The sequence below is a fragment of the Nycticebus coucang genome, chromosome 12 (assembly GCF_027406575.1).
Source record: "Nycticebus coucang isolate mNycCou1 chromosome 12, mNycCou1.pri, whole genome shotgun sequence".
In the NCBI taxonomy this organism is placed as follows: domain Eukaryota; kingdom Metazoa; phylum Chordata; class Mammalia; order Primates; family Lorisidae; genus Nycticebus; species Nycticebus coucang.
The window spans coordinates 92,325,549-92,345,550 of record NC_069791.1 but is presented as its reverse complement, the minus strand read 5'-3'; the positions used below and the strand labels follow the sequence as shown (position 1 = coordinate 92,345,550).

At 43.6% G+C, this 20,002-nt stretch overlaps 1 protein-coding gene across 1 annotated transcript in view; it reads left to right on the top strand.

Moving 5' to 3' along the window:
- VPS35L (VPS35 endosomal protein sorting factor like) overlaps positions 1-20,002 on the top strand; it is a 149,365-nt gene that overhangs the window by 101,017 nt on the left and 28,346 nt on the right. Inside the window, exons 23-26 of the mRNA XM_053556248.1 lie at positions 184-247; positions 2,643-2,741; positions 4,690-4,767; positions 5,675-5,789. Of these exons, the coding sequence (XP_053412223.1) occupies positions 184-247; positions 2,643-2,741; positions 4,690-4,767; positions 5,675-5,789 (356 nt within the window). The remainder of the gene's footprint in view (positions 1-183; positions 248-2,642; positions 2,742-4,689; positions 4,768-5,674; positions 5,790-20,002) is intronic.

Sequence of the window (20,002 nt, the reverse complement as noted above, 5' to 3'; positions counted from 1 at the left end):
TGTGTTAATTTGGGTTACATATTTTTATCAAAAGAAAAATAAGCAGCCTGTTTGGGGGAGGGGGTTTAAATCTAGAAAAATGCAAAATGTTCTTACTTTTGAAATTTTTTAACTTCTTATGTTTTTTTTTAGATCCCTTCCTTTATTGCCTCAGTGTTAATTATGTACTATTATTGATCTTAGTGCACTCACTCTTGAAGATGAGAAAAGAATGCTGGCATATTTGATAAATGGATTTATAAAAATGGTAAGTATTAGGGAAGAAGTTTTAGTGCACTTGGAAATGTGATGTAATTGTTTATCCTCATGCTGGTGAAAGCAGTTAACATTATGTTCCATGGTGCTTTTCATTCTTACTGAGATAAGATGAAATTAGAAAACATCTTACATTAGCCAGCACTCTCCTGGGAGCAAAGAGAGCCAACACAAACTGGCTTAAGGGGGTAAAAAGTGGGGAGGGACATTTCTTGGCATTCATGACGAGAAGTCCAGTGGCGGAACTCTCCAAAGGCACAGCTGGCTTCAGGACCTCCGTGATGTCCTCAGCACCTGCTGTCCACGTTCCTCTTTGGCTCAGTGCCCTGCCCTGTGGGCATCCTGCTGAGGTGGGATCGGTCCCCGTGACAGCTCACAGTTTCCCTTCCCCCCAGCACTGCAGCCCAGCATGAGCGGCTCCAGCAGAAGTCCTAGGATTGAGTCTCTTTGGGTTTCGAGCCCGAACACACCTGTTGGCTAGGCCTGAGGGTCATTTCCACATCTGGGTGACCCAAATCACCAGGACCAAGAGTAGAGAGAAGAAGTCCCTGAAGTGCTGATCATCAGATGATGGAGGAAACCATGCTGGGGGTGGGGGGCAGAATACCAACTGTCCCCAATCCCACCCATCTTGCTTATCTACTGCTGTGTAACAACTCGTCCCCAAACTTAGTGGCTTTAAATAAGAGTGTTTTATTAGTTTCTACAATTCTGTGGATTGGCTGTGTAACCAGAATGACCCAAGTAGTGTCTACTGATGTGGCAAAATCAAACTGGAGGATTTGGGGTGGCCTCGCTCACAGGCCCACCTCAGCAGGATGCCCCAGGGCCATGGCACTTCCTGTAGGCTGAGGCAACTCAGTTTTCTTCCACGTGGCCTCTTTTCCTCTCTCTAGTGTTCTCTTTCCAGTCAGTGTTCTTAGTGGAGCCCTCTTACATGGTGCTGGCGTAAATGGAGCTGCACGGGCTTTGAAGGCTGAGGTTTAGAGATCGCAGAATGAACCTACGCTACGTTCCATGGCATTTTGTTGGCCACAAGTCACAGGACATCTCCCCCTCCCCCACCATGGAGGGTGGAGACTCTACCTCTTGATGGGGAGCGTCCAAAGGGATGTTGTAAAAGGACAGCAGAGTAGAAGGGATTATTACAGCCTTCTTTAGAAACATTTCACCATTATACCATCTTAGCCTGAACCGTCTTTGCCTCAAAGCTAAAACACCAAGTGCAGCCTGCATCTTCTGTTTTAGTAGAGAGGTCAAAACCAGCTCTGACCAAGATGAAACTGATGAGGTCACTTTGTAAATAACCTTGAAATTATGATTTGTTCAACAGTAGGGGTTGGTTTAACTGTCTGCCTGACTGTAGATAAAATATCAAATCAGTTTTGATGAAAATTCAGAATTAGCTTTTCAACTTCCACATTAAGAAACATACGTATGGATTTTCCCAGGTGACTCTTCTTTGCTCTTAGTTTATATACTGATCGTGAGGTATTTATCTTTTTATAGTTTTGCCTGAAATTTACTGAGTTATAAAGAATATGAGGAAATAAGATGTGAAATCTGATAACTGGGAGGCGCCTGTGGCTCAGTGGGTAGAGTGCAGGCCCTATATACTGAGGGTAGTGGGTTCAAATCCGGCCACAGCCAAACTGCAACAAAAAAATATCTGGGCGTTGTGGCGGGCGCCTGTGGTCCCAGCTACTCAGGAGGCTAAGGCAAGAGAATTGCCTAAGCTCAGGAGTTGGAGGTTGCTATGAGCTGTGAGATGCCACAGCACTCTACCAAGGGTGATAAAGTAAGACTCTGTCTCTATTAAAAAAAAAAAAAAAAAAAAAAAACTTGATAGCTATAATAGAAATAGCAATGTTAAACCTCCTCTGGACAAAATGATTGATGTAGTAGAGTTTTTCCTACTATTCAGCTGTTCATAAATCTGAAGAAAAAGGAAAAGAAGGGATTTTTAATGATAGAAAATTTTCCACCTGTGTTTACAGCAACCACCAGTAAGCTGCTGAGGTTGGATCTCCCATCAGGAAGCAGACAGTTATGACTGTTTTTAGGGAAAGCCTTCTGACAAATGGCTGCCAACAACCAAATTTATGTTCTGTGAAAAGGCCACAGCTGACAAACAAAATTCCATTATTCTCTTTCCAGTGGTTTCCTTCTAAGCCTGGAAAATTCTATTTACACTTTGAGCTTCTGTTTTGTACCCTTTGACTTTTCCTGTTCTAGTTCAATGCCCGTGTCATAAAGATGAAATAGTCATAATACTACTTCAGTTATACTGTGTGTGCATGGAGGTTTTTGTGTGGTTTTTTTTTTTTTGCTTGTATTTTCTTTGAAAATAATATTGGCCTGCTCAACATCTTTCTCCTTGATTGTAGGTTTCCTTTGGCCGTGATTTTGAACAACAGCTAAGTTTTTATGTGGAGTCCAGGTCAATGTTTTGCAATCTGGAACCTGTTCTTGTGCAGTTGATTCACGTAAGGATTCTCATTCATTAGTTTGTTCTCTTGATAAATGTTTATTGATCATCTACATCCCAGTCTTAATCTAGGATTCTTCTAGCCTCGATTGTTACTGTTCTCTAGTGTATGAAAGGCGGGTTCTTAAAGGTTAGTAAATCTACAACTTTGCTTAAATCTTTGGATAGTTTTTTGAGCCTCCTTTTTTCCTGAAATTTGCATTTTCTCATTTCTGCATGCCAGCAGCAAAGAGTTAAGTGATTTGCACTGATTAGTTATAGAAGTACTGGCCAGTACTTCTTGCCTCCTGTCCAGAGGTATCCACGTTTCTGGGATCATGGCATCTTCTGTAACTTTTCATCCCCCATTCAAAAGGTTTAATAACAATTCTGTTCATTGAGATGTTAGGTTGAACTCTGGAAGGCCAAGTTGGGTGCATTGCTTAAGCTCAGAGGTTGAGACCAGCCTGAGCTAGAGCGAGACCGAGTCTCTAAAAATAGCCGGGCTTTGCGGTGGGTGCCTGTAGTCCCATCTACTTAGGAGGTTGAGGCAAGAGAATCACTTGTGAACCCAAGAATTTGACGTTGCTGTGAACCATGGCACTCTACTGAGGGTCAGAAAGTGAGACTCTGGGGTCGGCGCCTGTTAGGGTGCCCGCCATATACTCCAGGGCTGGCGGGTTTGAACCCAGCCCCAGCCTGCTAAACAACAATGACAACTACAACAAAAAAATAGCCAGGCATTGTGGCAGGCGCCTGTAGTCCCAGCTACTCGGGAGGCTGAGGCAAGAGAATCTCTTAAGCCCAAGAGTTTGAGTTTGCTGTGAGCTGTGATGCAACAGCACTCTGCCAAGGGCCGACATAGTGACTCTATCTCAAAAAAAGATGTTAGGTTGAGACAACTTAAGTATTATTTTTATTTCATGCTTAAATGATTGTAATTACTAATGAGGTGTGTGTATCTACTAGGCATTTCACAACTTCCTAAAATTTACACTCAGATTGGCCACCTACCCTTATTTCCTCTTTCGTGTTGATTTTTACACAGTACTTGGTTTTTATCACGGTAGCTGCAGAAACCATTTCAAAAGTATACGACGTGGTTGGAAGGAATTTAATGCTGCCCAAATTCATAAAGGAATTTAATGCTGCCCAAACACTGGCCCTCTGCACAGTGTTGAACACCAAATATTGCTGGTTTCCCTAAAAAAATTTTTAGTGCAGTACCTTAGGCACCATGTTGCCCAGTCTGGGAACCTTAGGTCCAATGTTTTTTGTATCTGTGGAAGGGTTCCCTAAGGCTCTTGAATGACTTTAAGGAGAAAAGAGCTATTCAAGGAGAAAAGTCTTTGTATGTATTTGTTCGCTGGTTGGTAGGTTACTTAGCCTAAGTTAAGGTCTTAAGTTTAAGACCTAAATGTAGAGATCTTATCTGTAAAGCCAGGGAGGTTATAATATCTACCCTGTGGGATCGTGAGGATTAGGTGAACTAATGAACGTACAGCTATTAGAATAGCATCTGGGACACTGTAGGTAATGATGTGATTTCTGTCTTTACTGTTCTTATTGTTAGTATTGCGTAGCTGAATTGTGTGGTCTGCTCTCAGATTTGGAGGTTTCTCAAGATCTTTACAATCTTTAAGCTCAGTGTGGGGGGCATTCCGGAATTGGAGTAAGTGAACCCAGGCTATTCATTAAACCAGAAAATGATGATTTTTACTGCTGATCGATAGGCATGACTAAGTGAGTGAGTGCCTTTTTTCTACCCTCTTGGAGATGTTTGCTCAAGCCAAGATTGAATCAGGGCTGGTGACCCTTCTGGCATTTTAGGGTTCAGTGCTAACCAGTCTTGATTAGCTTGTTCTCACTGTCTGTCTGTAGTTAACGTTCAACTCTCTATGGAAGATGTTAGTCTGAGTTAGCCATCATTTCACTACTGTTACTGTTGTATTTATTAACAAATTCAGAGTGTGAACCGCTTGGCAATGGAAACGAGAAAAGTGATGAAAGGAAATCATTCCAGAAAGACAGCTGCATTCGTCCGGGTATGTTCTAAAGATAAGGGCTCTCAGATTTGGAACTCCAGTGGGCTGTTTACTTTGCAGGTTACTAAATAACTCTTCCCAGAAAAAGACAAGTATGTCCTGATAAGAGTGGTTAAGTATCAATTTTGGGGATTAATTTTTCCTTGAGTATCTATGGGATCATCCATTTCCTTAATGTTTTCAAAAGAAAGATCAAAAAAGTCTGAATTTGAATGTGTTCTAAGGAGGTGGATGAGAGGTGGTTTTGCATTTTAATGTACCAGCCAAATTGGCTCTAATTTTCTCTAATAAAATAACAATATAATATTACTATATTTTTATGCCATTATAAAATACTTTCTGATATGGTAATTTGTGTATTACTGATATAGTAATATGTGCCTGTAACTGGAAGGCCTGTTTTTCCTCTGAATAAAAGTGATGCTGAACTTTAAAAAAATTTTTCAGCTCAAAATGTTATCAAATTTGATGCTGCTCAAAATGTTAACAAAGCAATACATGTCCATGTTTTAAAAATGAAATTATGCTGAAAAGATTACAGTGAGAAATAAGCACCCTGGCCCTGCTTTCCTCACCTGGTGCCTTGTGCCTCAGGGTCAGCATCCCAAACCTTTCCAAGCAGCTTCCCTGGTTGCTTCCATATTTTTAAGGAATCTGTTGAAACGGTTGCTTCTTAGTTTATCAACGTTAGGCGTTAACTTATTTACTTCCTGCAAGGATGGACGAGGGTTTGCTTTTTTGTATACTATCATTCCCCTCTCCATTCTTTCATCAGATGGTACAGAGAGACGGAGGGAGTCACTGATTTAAGTGTTTTTGTGTGGAAATGGGCGGTGGGTGAGAGGAGTATTGATTTACCAGGATGGTGTTGCTGATGTACCTGCTGTGCTTCGCCCTTTCTTTCCAGGCCTGTGTTGCCTACTGCTTCATCACCATCCCCTCCCTGGTGGGGATCTTCACACGTCTCAATCTCTACCTGCATTCTGGTCAGGTGGCCCTGGCCAACCAGTGTCTCTCCCAAGGTAAGCCCTTCATTCTGTCAGCGCTGCATTGCTGCTTTGGAAAGCTGTGTCTGCGTACGTGCATGTGTGTGAAAAGAGAGAGATTCCTTTAGGGAGGAAAGAAAAAAAGATCAATAAATGATGAGTTTTAAATCTGTTTCTCTAGTAGGAAGCACATCAGACACATACACGTTGGTAGAGTCAGACAGATGATCGAGCACAGACATTCTTCCTATAAGTACTTTCTTGAATCTGTCTCAGACAGAATAGGCCAAGCAGCAGACATCCTGAGCTAAACATGCCTAGAGAATTTGAGAGGTTCGGACTGCCTAACCTCTCATTTGTTGTGGTGGATGTGATGTTTGTTTCTGTGTTTGAACCCCCGGAGACACCCCCAGAGAATCTAATCTGTGTAAATGAATACCCTGTATCTTGAAGTTTGGGATAAAGATTCTTCCCAAGACTGATCTTTCTGTACTACCCACAGGAACCATCCACGAGGCAAGGGTGCAAGGGATAGTTTATTTGGAAGGAAGCGATCCCAGCCGAGTTTCAGAGATGTAACGGGGAAGCGAGTTGGGGAAGGGAAGGAAGGGAACAGAGGGGCACTTGCGAGCAGGGTGATGTTTTGGGCAGGTGAGGTTCATTCCCGTCAGGCAGATGGTATGAAACACACTCAGCTTTACTCCACCTGAGGGGCAAAGAAGACAAGCTGTTTACCCCTTGCTCCCATCTGTCATCAGCTGAATGTTGCTCCTGGGACATCAATTTCCTGGCATTCTGGCCTGCTTCACATCTGAGCCAAGAGAATGCTTTCAGGTGGAGAGTCCTAGGTGTTTTCTTCAGAACACCCTGGTCCTCACCTGGGACAGTATATGCCAAGGACTTGCAGTCAGGTCACCAGCAAAGCATCCACCCACAGGCTGTAACACAGAGGGTAAAAGAGATCTTGGTGTGACATTTATGGAGCATTTGTTATGTGACAAGCCCTTTCCATACATGATCTCACTTTATCCTCCTAACAGCCACATGAGGCTGTTCCTATGGTTGGTGCCTCATTGCCCAGGTTAGAAAACTGAGGCAGGGAGTGACGAAGTGGTTTGCCCAGGTAGGTCCTGAGTCATTAAGCCAGCTCTCAGTTCCCAATCTGTGGGGCTCAAGGCTGAGCCCTTTACCACAAGATTGACTGGGCGGTTTAAATGAATACTAGGGGACTTCCTTAACACTGTAGGAGGTTGACTGATGTTTTCGGGGATGGTTCCCCCCAACCTCATGGATTATCCAGCGGTTCTCAACCTTTGAGTCATGATCCCTTTGGGGGTTGAATGACCCTTTCACAGGGGTCACCTAAGACCATCCTGCATATTAGGTATTTATATTACGATTCATAACAGTAGCAAAATTATAGTTATGAAGTAGCAACGAAAATAATTTTATGGTTGGGGGTCACCACAACCTGAGGAATTGTATTAAAGGGTCACAGCATTAGGAAGGTTGAGAACCACTGGATTTTGCCATGGATAGCCTCTCACCACTAGCTGCTGGTGGCTTGAATGGGAGAGTGGTTATTGCTCCATGCTTTTCTTTTTCTTTCTTTCTTTTTTTTTTTTTCTTTGAGACATAGTTTTTGTCAGCCTCGGTAGAATGCCATGGCATCATTATAGCCCAGAGCAACCTCAAACTCCTGGGCTTAAGCGATCTTCTTGCCTCACCCTCCTGAGTAGATGGGACTACAGGTACCCATCATGATACCCTGCTAATTTTTTTTTATTTTTAGTAGAAATGGAGTCTCACTCTCTTGCTCATCTGATCTTGAACTCCCAAGCTCAAACAATGGCCTTGGCCTCCCAGAGTGCTAGGATTACAGGGGTGTGTCAGTGTGCCCAGCCCGTCCATTCTTTTAACCACTGGCATGGCGGTTCTGGGGTTCATCTGAATCTTGATTCAGGTGAGTCAGCTCTGGGCAGTGATGTCTTCATACATGGTTGCTGTCTGAGAACATTTTTAAGTTCTGCTTGATTTTGCTTTCAACTCCTAGGGAACTGGCAGTAGCTTCCCCATGCAACCACACACGGCCTCTGAGTCTCTCTGGGATCTGGTACTGCCTGCTTTCCATCCTCTCCTCCCACAGGGGTTAGCCATGCAGGCCTTTTTCTGTTCTTTGAGCATACTGAGTTGTGTCCCAATTCAGAACCTTTGTGCTTGTTGTTCCCTCTTTCTAGAATGATCTTTCCCCAGATATTTGCATTTTTTTTTTGATTTTTTATTGCAAGGCAGATGGTGAGAAGCAAGCCACAGCCCTTCAGGGAAACCTCTCCTAATCACTCTCCCCAGTCTACAGTACTCTGTGCCATGATCCTCAGTCTCATCACTGCACATTCCATACGCTGACATTTCTTTTTTTGTTTCTTTGTTTGTTTTGTTTGTTTTTTGGAGACAGAGTCTCACTTTGTCACCATTGGTAGAATGCCGTGGCATTATCATAGCTCACTGCAACCTCAAACTCTTGTGCTTAAGTGATTCTCTTGCCTCAGCCTCCCAACTAGCAGGACTACAGGCACCTGCCACATCAACCAGCTATGTTTGGAGACAGGGTCTTGCTTTTACTCAGGCTGGTCTCAAACTTGTGAGCTCAAGCAGTCCACCCACCTTGGCCTGCCAGAGTGCTGGGGTTACAGGCGTGAGCCACTGCGCCTGGCCCATGACCGGACATTTCTTAACTGTGTGTTTGTTTACTTGTTTAGGGTCTGGGACACCCCTTCTCCCCACTAGGACAGGCACCAGTCCTTGTGTGCTTTGTCAACAGGGAACTTTCTCTTAGTTCATGCTGTGGTAAGGATGATGGGTTAGCAACAAACAGAATTTTCAAAAATGAATAGCACAAAAAATCAGATGATATGCAAAGTGAAAATTAGAAAATGCTTCCTTAGATGTTAGAAATTGTAAGTCTTCTTCTGAACTGGTTGTCTCTGAGAAAGTGCAGGCATAGTAGACCCAGATGAGAACACCTCAGTTTGATTTCACCCGTGGTGTTAGGAATGGACTGTGAACTCCAGATATCAGAGTTGCAAACTGCAAGTAAAGCAAGCCTAGGTCTGTCTTCTTCCCCCTTTATAAAATCAGGACCATTATTTTGAATCTTGTACATCTTAGAAAATTTATGACTAGATCCCAAGAAAAGGCTTCATGCTATTTTTTTTTTTTTTTTAAGCAAAACAAAAAGCTAAATAAAGGCTTATCCATCATCAAATATTTGGTGCTCCCAAGAACTGGTCAAGGAGAGCAGTGAATGGTTTTCTCCCTGTTGTACTGCCCTCCCTCCCTGTTTGTGTCCCTGGGTCCCTGTCACGGGCTCTGTGCACAGATGTGGATGGCACCCCAATGTTGAAACTTGGAGCTCCTCGCCTGCCGCCCACCCCAGACACTTTAACCTCCTGCCAGAGAGCAGGAATGTGGCGTCCACTGCATGTTTAATAATTTAGCTGATGATTTTTACTCAAATCTCTGAATGCTATGGTACTAAATGTAAAAGCCTATTATTTTTGTTCTGAAAGCCACACGCCGTGACTGCTGGCCAAAATAAATAATGCATTCAATTACTGAGCATGGGAAGGCTAAATATAAATTAAACGAAGCTTATGGAAATAGGCCACTTTTGTTTGCCTCCCTAAACATCCTCCCTTTTCAGCTGGTTATAAAATATCTGCCTCCCTGGAGTTCGCTTTCTTGCCTTCCCTAATCCAGCCTTGGTTGTGTCTTATTTATCTGGCTGCGGCTTTGCCAAGGCTGAGTCCAGCCCAACAAGTAAACTCCCGTTGAACCCTGAGGCAGGCCAGTGCAGGATGCTGACGCAGGCTCCTCACGGGGAGGCCCGACTCTCCCAGCTCTGTTCCTTTGTGCATATGGGCATGGAGACTGGATTGTGCAGAGATTTGGTGCAGAAGCTCTTGCCCCCACCCCTGCCCCAGGGTATTTTGGAGAAACAAAGAACTTGCAGACCAATTATTTGGTCATTTGCTTTTCAGCTAGCCTGTGACCTGTGATTGTCTGTTTATCTCTTCTTTCCACCCCTTCTCTAGATAACTTCTTGCCCTTGTTTGTCAATGGCTCTTTCAAGATTAGTTACCAGCCACAGCAAGAGCAGATTGTTTTGCTCTTTATTTTAACCTTTGTTCCTTTATCTTTATAGTTTCTAATGGGGGGTGGGTATTAGAAGTAGTATTTAAGGTGGGTCATAAAAGAAGAAGGTAGGTTTATGAGGACAGTGGAAGGGGAGAAGGAAGGGACTGTTGATATTCCATGCAGAGTAATTGGCCTGAGCCGAAGCCTAGAGATGTGGAGTTATATGGTGTAATTGGCCAATAGTAGGATATAGGATGAGGCCCTAATGAACAGTGGCTTTGACTCTCCTTCCTGCAGTGTTCCCATTGTGACTCTCATAAGCCAGATGCCAATGGACAAGTCCACCTTTCTGTGCCTCAGTTTCCCTTTCTGTAAAGTAGATTTGATGACAGTCGTGTCTGTCTGTTGAGTATTAGGTCAGACCTGGCTAACGCACCTGGCCCGCTGGCACACAGTAGCTGCTCAGCAAGTATTATCTTCCCTCAAATGATGGAAGTATGCCTGGGGGTTGGGAGCTAACTATATACAGTATCACAGCTCTTTGGTTTCAGAGTTTCAAAAGACAAGTTATTTCTTATATACAAAAGCTGGAGGAATCTATAGGAGAGCCGTTCTTCTTTTCAGGTTTAAACTGCTGAGTTATACTGGAAATAAGAGATTTGCAGGTCCTCCAAGGCTGAAACAGAATAGAAAGAACAATTAAAGCAAAATAGTGGTAAAAAGAATTTTTTATTTTTTGTTATTATCACTAATAATTTGCCCACCTTCTTTGGGGTTCTGTACCTTTTTTTAAATTTTACTTTCTTTTATTTTTTTGTATCTTCATCCTTCAGAACCCACCTTCTCTACCCCCCCCCCACATCCCTAGACAAACAGAGAGTGAGGTCAGCTTGTCCTGTACCATGTGTCATCACACACATGCTCTTCCTTCCTTGCACTTAACGACATTGTTATTTAGCTAGTAAATATGTAAGTAATTGTCTGCTTGCCCCTGTAAGAGTGCCAGCGCCATCAGGTCTCATCTCTCTGGTTTGCTCAAAAAGTTTCAGATTTTGGAGCCTTCCAGATTTAGGATTAGGGGTGCATGACCAGTATCATGGCGCCACTGGGAACTATAATGACTAAGGGAAATCACCTGGGACAATCGTGTGGAAGAGAAAAATAATTTTGTATTTCCTCTTCCTGGGGAGTCAAGAGTGGCATGTGCAGAATGAGAACAGTTCCCATACTTGTCAAGTCTTTGGAGTTTATGTTTTTGTTTTTAGATAGAGTCTCACTCTGTTGTCCTGGGTAGAGTGCCCTAGTGTCACAGCTCACATCAACCTCAAACTCTTGGGCTTGAGCAATTCTCCTGCCTCAGTCTCCTGAGTAGCTTGGACTATAGGCGCCTGCCATAACTCCTGGTTGGTTTTTCTATTTTTAGCAGAGATGGGGTCACACTCTTGTTCAGGCTGGTGTCAAACTCATGAGCTCAAGCAATCCACCTGCCTTGGCCTCCCAGGGTGCTAGGATTACAGGTGTGAGTCACTGTGCCGGCCAAAAGTAGATTATTTTAGCTGGAACAGTTCACAGGTGAGCAGATGCATGATGCTTGTCATCCACGTTCACACCTTGTTCATGCATGATCTGTCTGTGTTGGAGAATGTAAGAGCCCGGGCTAGATGGCAGCCACTGATGGAACCCATAGAAAAGGGGTAAGGGTAAGTCTCTGCCTTAAGTTCTCTCAACTCCTGGCAGTGGTAAGCCCTATAATTTGTTTCCTCCTGTCGGCGATCCTGGTCATTTTTACATGCAAGCCACTGTGCCAAGCATTGTGCTGGGAACAATAACGTACGTAAAGAGAGTGCATGCTGGTCCAGGAGAGCAGGTCTATTCACAGTTATTGCACAGGGCAGCAGGTACATAAGATTTGCCAGGAAATTAGAGAAATCACCCTTGATTTGAATGGGCAAAAGAGCTTCATTGAAGAACCTGAGAAGTCAGGGCTGCATATGCTGAAGTGAGGCAGGGGGCGTTCTGGGTTGAGGCAACAGCACAGGTAAAGGCCTGGAGGCTGGGACACCGGTACACCTGGAAGAATGAATTGGAGACCAAGTCACTGTCATAGTTTGAGGCCTCATTGTTGAGGGTCTGAACTCCCAGCAAAATAGTTTTATTCAGCGTATGTTATTAGATAGGTGGTTTATCTTCATTTTACAGATGAGGAAACTGAGGCTCAGGATTTGTCCAGTGAATAAGCAGCCTTTTCTGACTTAAAATGCTCTTTTAATCACTATACCTCCCTGTGAAAGGTTAGTTCCAGTCAACTATGGTAGACTGAACATTAGGTAAACTTATTTAGGAAACAAAGAACCAGAATTTCTTGCTTGAGGAATTGTAGGCCTGATATTCCCAGAGAGAGCACACAACTCACATGAGTTACTACAGGGATGAGAGAGGGGTGAGCCTGCTGCAGTGGGCCTGATATTCACAGAGAGAGCACGCAACTCACATGAGCCACTACAAGGATGAGAGAGGGGTGAACCATGCTACAGTGGGCCTGATATTCACAGAGAGAGCACGCAACTCACATGAGCTACTACAGGGATGAGAGGGGTGAGCCATGCTGCAGTGGGCCTGATATTCACAGAGAGAGCACGCAACTCACATGAGCTGCTACAGGGATGAGAGAGGGGTGAGCCATGCTGCAGTGGGCCTGATATTCACAGAGAGAGCACACAACTCACATGAGCCACTACAAAGATGAGAGAGGGGTGAGCCATGCTGCAATGGGCCTGATATTCACAGAAAGAGCACACAACTCACATGAGCTGCTACAGGGATGAGAGAGGAGTGAGCCACGCAGCAGTGTCCCAGAGGCAGGAGTTAGGCAGCACATGGACTGAATGTGCCTTGACAGTTCAGAGATGAAAGAGGCAGTGTGTGTACTGCTGAAACTGGGAAGTAATTTATATAAAACCAACTGGGGTTTTCACATTCTATTGATATTCAGAGTGAAATTAAAGGACATTGTGCTTAAATCAGGTGGCAAAATCAAGGTTAGATGAAGCTGTTGTTGGTAACAAGCATTAGTGAGGTATTTAGTTGTTCCTAGGCATTCATATTTCTTTTTTTTATTTTTGTAGAGACAGAGTCTCACTTTATGGCCCTGGGTAGAGTGCCGTGGCCTCACACAGCTCACAGCAACCTCCAACTCCTGGGCTCAAGCGATTCTCTTGCCTCAGCCTCCCAGGCAGTTGGGACTACAGGCGCCCACCACAACGCCCAGCTATTTTTTTGGTTGCAGTTTGGCCGGGGCTGGGCTTGAACCTGCCACCCTCAGTATATGGGGCTGGCGCCCTACCGACTGAGCCACAGGCGCCGCCCGGCATTCATATTTCTTTAACTCTTGCTCTGTGTACATATCACCAAAATAGTGACTCCTAAATCCTCAAGCTTGAATATGTTTTATTACAAAAACTTAGTTTAGTAAAAAATGGTATTCTTTTTTTTTTTTTTTTTTTTTGTAGAGACAGAGTCTCACTTTATGGCCCTCGGTAGAGTGCTGTGGCATCACAGCTCACAACAACCTCCAACTCCTGGGCTTAGAGCGATTCTCCTGCCTCAGCCTCCCGAGTAGCTAGGACTACAGGCGCCCGCCACAACGCCCAGCCATTTTTTTTGTTGCAGTTTGGCCGGGGCTGGGTTTGAACCCGCCACCCTCGGCATATGGGGCTGGCGCCCTGCTCACTGAGCCACAGGCGCCGCCCGGCATTCATATTTCTTTAACTCTTGCTCTGTGTACATATCACCAAAATAGTGACTCCTAAATCCTCAAGCTTGAATATGTTTTATTACAAAAACTTAGTTTAGTAAAAAATGGTATTCAATCTCTATTGCTGATTTGCTGTTGAATACATTGGTCATTTGGAACTTGAGCTTTACCAAAGGCACCCCGGTCTCTTGGTGATAGCACATCATCTTCATTGAAACAGTTTGCAGGAATAGGACATGCCCTAATGTTTTCTGTACACAGTAGTTTCCATTACATTGTCAATCAAAACCTACACTTATATAGGGATAAAAAATCTTAAAGACTGGGAAAGATGTTTTGCAGTAGTATTTATAGACCTCGAGAGAGTGATAATTCTTGTGGCTAGAACCTATTTTAATAAAGTATATTCAAGGGATAGGAGTCTTTAACCCCTTGGAACATTTTGTCTTAAGAAATTGCGATATTTTCCTTACTAGATTTTCCTGGACTGGGATAGCTGTCTGTCTGAGTTATCTGGGAGGGCTTATGATGAACTGAAGGTCTGGGAGTAGAGTGAATTACCTTTGAGGGCTTATTTAACCTCAGGAGTTTATGACTCTGCCTCATAGTAAAGCTTTCCATTAGCACAGACCTAATGTATTATTAAAAAAAAAAAAAAGGCATCTCTGAGGGTGGACTGGGTTATCACTTCCTGACTGTCTCTTAGGATTCATGATTGAATCCTATTCCATATCACCAATGCCAAAGACACAGGATGAATTTATTCCTATAGGTCATAGTCAAATTGGAATTTATTATTTCATGTGTTGAGAGTGTTCAGGGGATATTGTCCTGCATCCAATTGAAAATATGGGCAATATGTATGTGATTTTATCATAAAAGTTCAGAATGCTCATTTAAAAACATGTCAACAATACAGAAATATAGGACTTTTAAAAAGCAAATAGCCCCAAGATGAAAGTCCCCAGTAATATGATCGTTCTCTTCTTCATTTTACCCCCCAAAATATGCTGTTAACAATTTGGATTTTTTGTTTTATATACCATTTAAAAATATGCATTATTCATTCTTGCTATGTTGCCCAGGTTGGACTTGAACTCCTCGAGTGACCCTCCCACTTTGGCCTCCAGAATAGCTGGGACCACGGGGGCATGCCACTGTGCCAGGCTTCATCATTCTTCTGTTCTCTCTGCCTCTCTGTGCTGCCTTCCTTCCCCTCGTCTTCTCTTCCTTACTCATCTCTCCACGTTCTCATATATGCATGCACTTCCCTCCCCCTTAGAAATAAAACAGGGGCCAGGCGGATGGTGGCTCATGCATATAATCCTAGCACTCTGGGAGGCCGAAGCGAGTGGATTGCTTGAGCTCAGGAGTTCCATACCAGCCTGAACTAGAGCAAGATTCCATCTCTAAAAATAGCTGAGGACTGTGGTGGGCACCCGTAGTCCCAGCTGCTTGGGAAGCTGAGGCAAGAGGATCACTTGAGCCCTAAGAGTTTGAGGTTGCTGTGAGATATGATGCCCCGGCACTCTATCAAAGTTTGAGACTCTGTCCTAAAAACAAAAAGAAAAAGAAGAAATAAAATGGGGTTGTGACTTCTACAGTGTTTTTCATAAGCTTTTTCTGGCTTATCAGAACTTGATCTCTCCCCACCCTGACTCTTGTCACTGTAATGACTGTTCTGTATTCTATTTCATTTTTTTGGAAGTGCTATAAGTTATAATATTTCCCCTAACTTTGCACTTTTGTTCCCGCTCCAAACTCCCATTGAAAAATATTTGGACTTTTTCCACATTTTTGCTCTTGTAGACAATGAGCAACCTGCATCTTAATTCTAAGCATTTTGAAGCTTTCCGACAGTTGTCCAGTTGACTGACATGGAACAAGGAACCCTATTGTTGAGCCAGAGAGGTATTCAGTGCCTCAGTACGCAAATCAGATATGGGTGGGGCTCTTCAGGTGGGTGTGCCTGTGGGCGACCACGGCCCTGAGTTATCTGCAGGAGCCAGAAGAGGTCCTAGAGCACAGTGTGAAACATTTTCAAAGCCTTAAGAAGAATCCTTGCCAGTGGAGCTGCCTGAAGAGCTTCAAGTCTGAAGTCCAACTCACTTCATGGAGCTAATCACAGAGGCATCCTGTGCGGAGCAACATTCCTGGTCGGTCCCCACAAAGTGTGGGCCACCCTAGGTTGTGCCTAACTATGTGCCTTACGTAGACAAGGCACGGGGTAGCAGGAGTGCAGAGTCCACGCAGCGTGTGGCCGCCCCCTCTGCCGGGGCTTGCTCTGCTCTGGTTAAGTACGAAGAGGGATGCTCCTTAGAACTACCGTTTTGCTGTATTGCTCACTCTCTGTTTTCAACATTTCTTTCTTTTTTTTTTTGAGACAGAGTCTCACTTTGTCACCCTTGGTAGAGTGTTGTGGCATCATAGCTCACAGCAACCTCAAACTGTTGGGCTTACTTACTTCAGCCTCCCAAATTGCTGGGACCTACAGGCACCCACCATAATGCCCAGCTATTTTTAGAAATAGGGTCTTACTCTGGCTCAGGCTGGTCTCAAACTCCTGAGCTCAGGTGATCTACCCACCTGGGCCTCCCAGAGTGCTAGGACTACAGGCATGAGCTACCATACCTGGTCTTGTTTTCTGCATTTCTGTAACTCAGAATTTCACAGCAAACGTTATTTATCTTTATATACTCAAGAAATATTATTTCAAATATTTATCTTTAAATTCCAAACCTGTAACCTAGTAGCAGTTAGTGAAAGATCTGATTTTCCTTCATTCTCATCTACCACTCCAGGATCACAGCAACTAGTCTGGCATTTATTTTTCTTTTCTTTTTTTTTTTTTTGAGACAGAGTCTCAAGCTCTCGCCCTGGGTAGAGTGCCACAGCATCATTGTAGCTCACAGCAGCCTCTAACTCTTGTGCTCAAAGTGATCCTCTTGCCTTAGTTTTTCTATTTTTAGTAGAGATGGGGTCTGGCTCTTGCTCAGGCTGGTCTTGGATTTGTGATTACATTACATCATTTGCATTTGTTAGGCAAAGTTCAGGTTGTAGTTGTGCCCTTCACCCAGGGGTTGTGCTGTATACCCTTCCATTGTGCCCAGAGATGAGAGTTTACTGATACCCGTGTCTCCAACCCCGCCCCTTTCTTTCCTCTTCCTTCCCCCCACTTGAATTTAATTGTGTTTTTTTTTTCTCATGTGGGAGTGTAGTTGTTTTCTGTTGGTCTCATGTAAGTAGAGTACATTAGATATTTGCTTTTCCATTTTTTATGGTACTTTACTAAGAAGAATGAATGTTCTTCAACTCCATCCAGGTAAATACAAAAGATGTAAAGTCACCATCTTTTTTATGGCTGAATAGCATTCCATGGTATACATATATCACAGTTTGTTAATCCATTCATGCATTGATGGGTACTTGAGTTGATTCCATGTCTTAGGGGTAATCATTCTACCATAAAGACATTTGTACTAATTTGGCATTTATTTTGCCTGGCTTTTGTTTTTTCCTTTTTTTTTTTTTTTTTTTTGCCTGTACATAAGTATATACACATTTTTTTCTTTGCAAAGATAGTCTCACACTGTGTACACCTATATGCCTTTTTACATTTAATATGTCAGAGGCATCTTTATACATCAAAACATACATGTACATGTGCCTTGTTCTCTTTATATAATTTCCTCAGTGTGGTGGTACAATAATTTCTGTAACTAGTCCTTTACTGTTGAGTTGTTTTCAGTTTTTCTCCCAATGAGCTTAGAGTTGTTATAAAGACATCTTTCATTCCAAAAGGACAATTGATCCCATTATTTATCTTAGTTACACAGCATGGATAATCCAGACATACAGCTTACCTAGTATCTTCAGTTGAGTCCTGATTTCCAGCTTCTATTTGCATCTCACCTTCCCACGGTTGTTTGTGACGTATATTTTGGAGCCTGTTCTATAAGGTTTTAGGTACTTTGTGTTTTGGGTGTGTTTGGTTTCTCTTGGGGTCCTTGAAGAAGTTTTTCCAATATCATGTTCTTTTGATGTTCTATAGACCCTTTGAAACTTCCCAGGCTGAGAAACAGGAGAGGCTGAAACCTCAGATGGAAAATTGAAATTCAACTGTTCTATGATAATTGTCTAATAAGTATGCCTGGCCTTTACCCATTATATAAACACACACATACATAAACACAGTATCTGTGTTTGAGAAAGAAAGAAAAAGAAAAGGGAAAATATATATGGTTAGAAACATACCCAAGTAGCAGGGAAGGGGGACCTGGGTGATTAGTCTGGTTCAGTACATTTAAGGTGAGCCCAGGGAGCCCATTTAAAAAATAACCCCTTCAAAGAATACAGTCCAGCGGTTTTGTATATTCACAGAGTTGGCAGCCATCACCACTAATTCCAGAACATTTTCATTACCCCAAAAGGAAGCTCTATACCCATTAAGCAACCACCCCCTATTTGCCCTACCCAAAGTCCCTGGCAGTCCCCAGTCTGCTACCTGTTTCTGCGGATTTACCTGGATTAGATATCGCATGTAAATGGACTCTTATAATATAGGTCTTCTTTGACTGCCTTCTTTTACTTAACGTGATTATTTCAGGGTTTACCTAGGTTGTAGCACGTGTACATGTATATAGCATGCATGTAGACTTTGAAGAACCACCAGGCTATTTTTTTTGTTTTTTTGTTCTGTTTTGTTTTTTGGTTGCAGTTTGGCTGGGGCTGGGTTTGAACCCGCCACCCTCGGTATATGGGGGTGGCGCCCTTCCCACTAAGCCACAGGCACCGCCCCACCAGGCTGTTTTCCAAGGTAGCTGTATTCTGTTATATTTTGGTTTGAGGGTCTGAGAACCTGTATTTTTAGGAAGGATCCTGGGGATTCTTACAGTAGAGTAGTTTTCTTATTTTTTGTTTTTCTTTAAGACAGGACCTTGCTCTGTCTCCCAAGCTAGAGTGCAGTGGTGTCATCATAGTTCACTGCAACTTCAAACTCCTGGGCTCCAGCCATTCTCCTGCCTCAGCCTCCTGAGCAACTGGGTCTATAGGCACGCACCACCACACCTAACTCATTTTTCTGTTTTTTTGTGGAGATGGGATCTTGTTCTTCCTCAGGCTGGTGTTAAAACTCCTGCCCTCCAGTGATTCTCCCACCTCAGCCTCCCAGAGCCAGCGTGCCCCTCTGGTGGAGCAGTTGTGTAAAACACTGCCTCTACGAGTAGTGCAGTCCCTCTTACTGTGAATACAGGGGTGGTGTCTGTGCTTGCTCTCTGCCAAGTACTCAGCAGTGTTGTAGGACATGTTGATTACGGCATGGAAGGCAACAACCGAAAAAGCATAGTCTCAAGTACAATGAGCCATAGGTTGGGGTCAGCCCAGGCCTGAGTGTTTATTTGGTTTTGATTTTAAGATGGGGTGTGGAAAAGAAAGCTGGGTGTCCTGTGAAATCTTGGAGGATTTGGATGAAGGAAACCAGTGTGTGTACTTTCTGCTTTTTCCTTCCCCTCGTAGAACAAGGATAATATTCTTTTCGAATGGGAATCTGAATTCTCATTTAGGTCTTTTTTTAAAAAAGCCTAACTAATCCGTATTACCTTGAATTATCTTCTGTGGCTTTTAACAGCTGCAAAGTAAAGTGTTATGTGATGCTGACGTGAGTATTCTGAACTTTATTTTTTTACCCTCAGTAGAGTGCTATGGCATCACAGCTCACAGCAACCTCAAACTCTTGGGCTCAAGTGATTCTCTTGCCTCAGCCTCCCAAGTAGCTGGGACTACAGTAACCTACTACAATGCCTGCTATTTTTTTTTTTCAGACAGAGTGTCACTATGTCGCCTTTGGTAGAGTGCTGTGGCATCACAGCTCACAGCAACCTCAAACTCCTGGGCTTAAACAATTCTCTTGCCTCAGCCTCCCAAGTAGCTGGGACTATAGGCACCCATCACAACGCCTGGTTATTATTATTTTTTTTTAATTGCAATTGTCATTGTTGTTTGGCAGGCCTAGACTGGATTCAAACTCACCAGCTCTATGTATGTGGCTGGTACCCTAGCCACTGAGCCACGCTTGACTATTTTTTTTTGTAGAGACAGAGTCTCACTGTACCGCCCTCGGGTAGAGTGCCGTGGCGTCACACGGCTCACAGCAACTTCTAACTCTTGGGCTTATGCGACTCTCTTGCCTCAGCCTCCCGAGCAGCTGGGACTACAGGCGCCTGCCACAATGCCCGGCTATTTTTTTGTTGTTGCAGTTTGGCCGGGGCTGGGTTTGAACCCGCCACCCTCGGCATATGGGGCCGGCGCCCTACTCACTGAGCTACAGGCACCGCCACGCTTGACTGTTTTTAAAGACGGG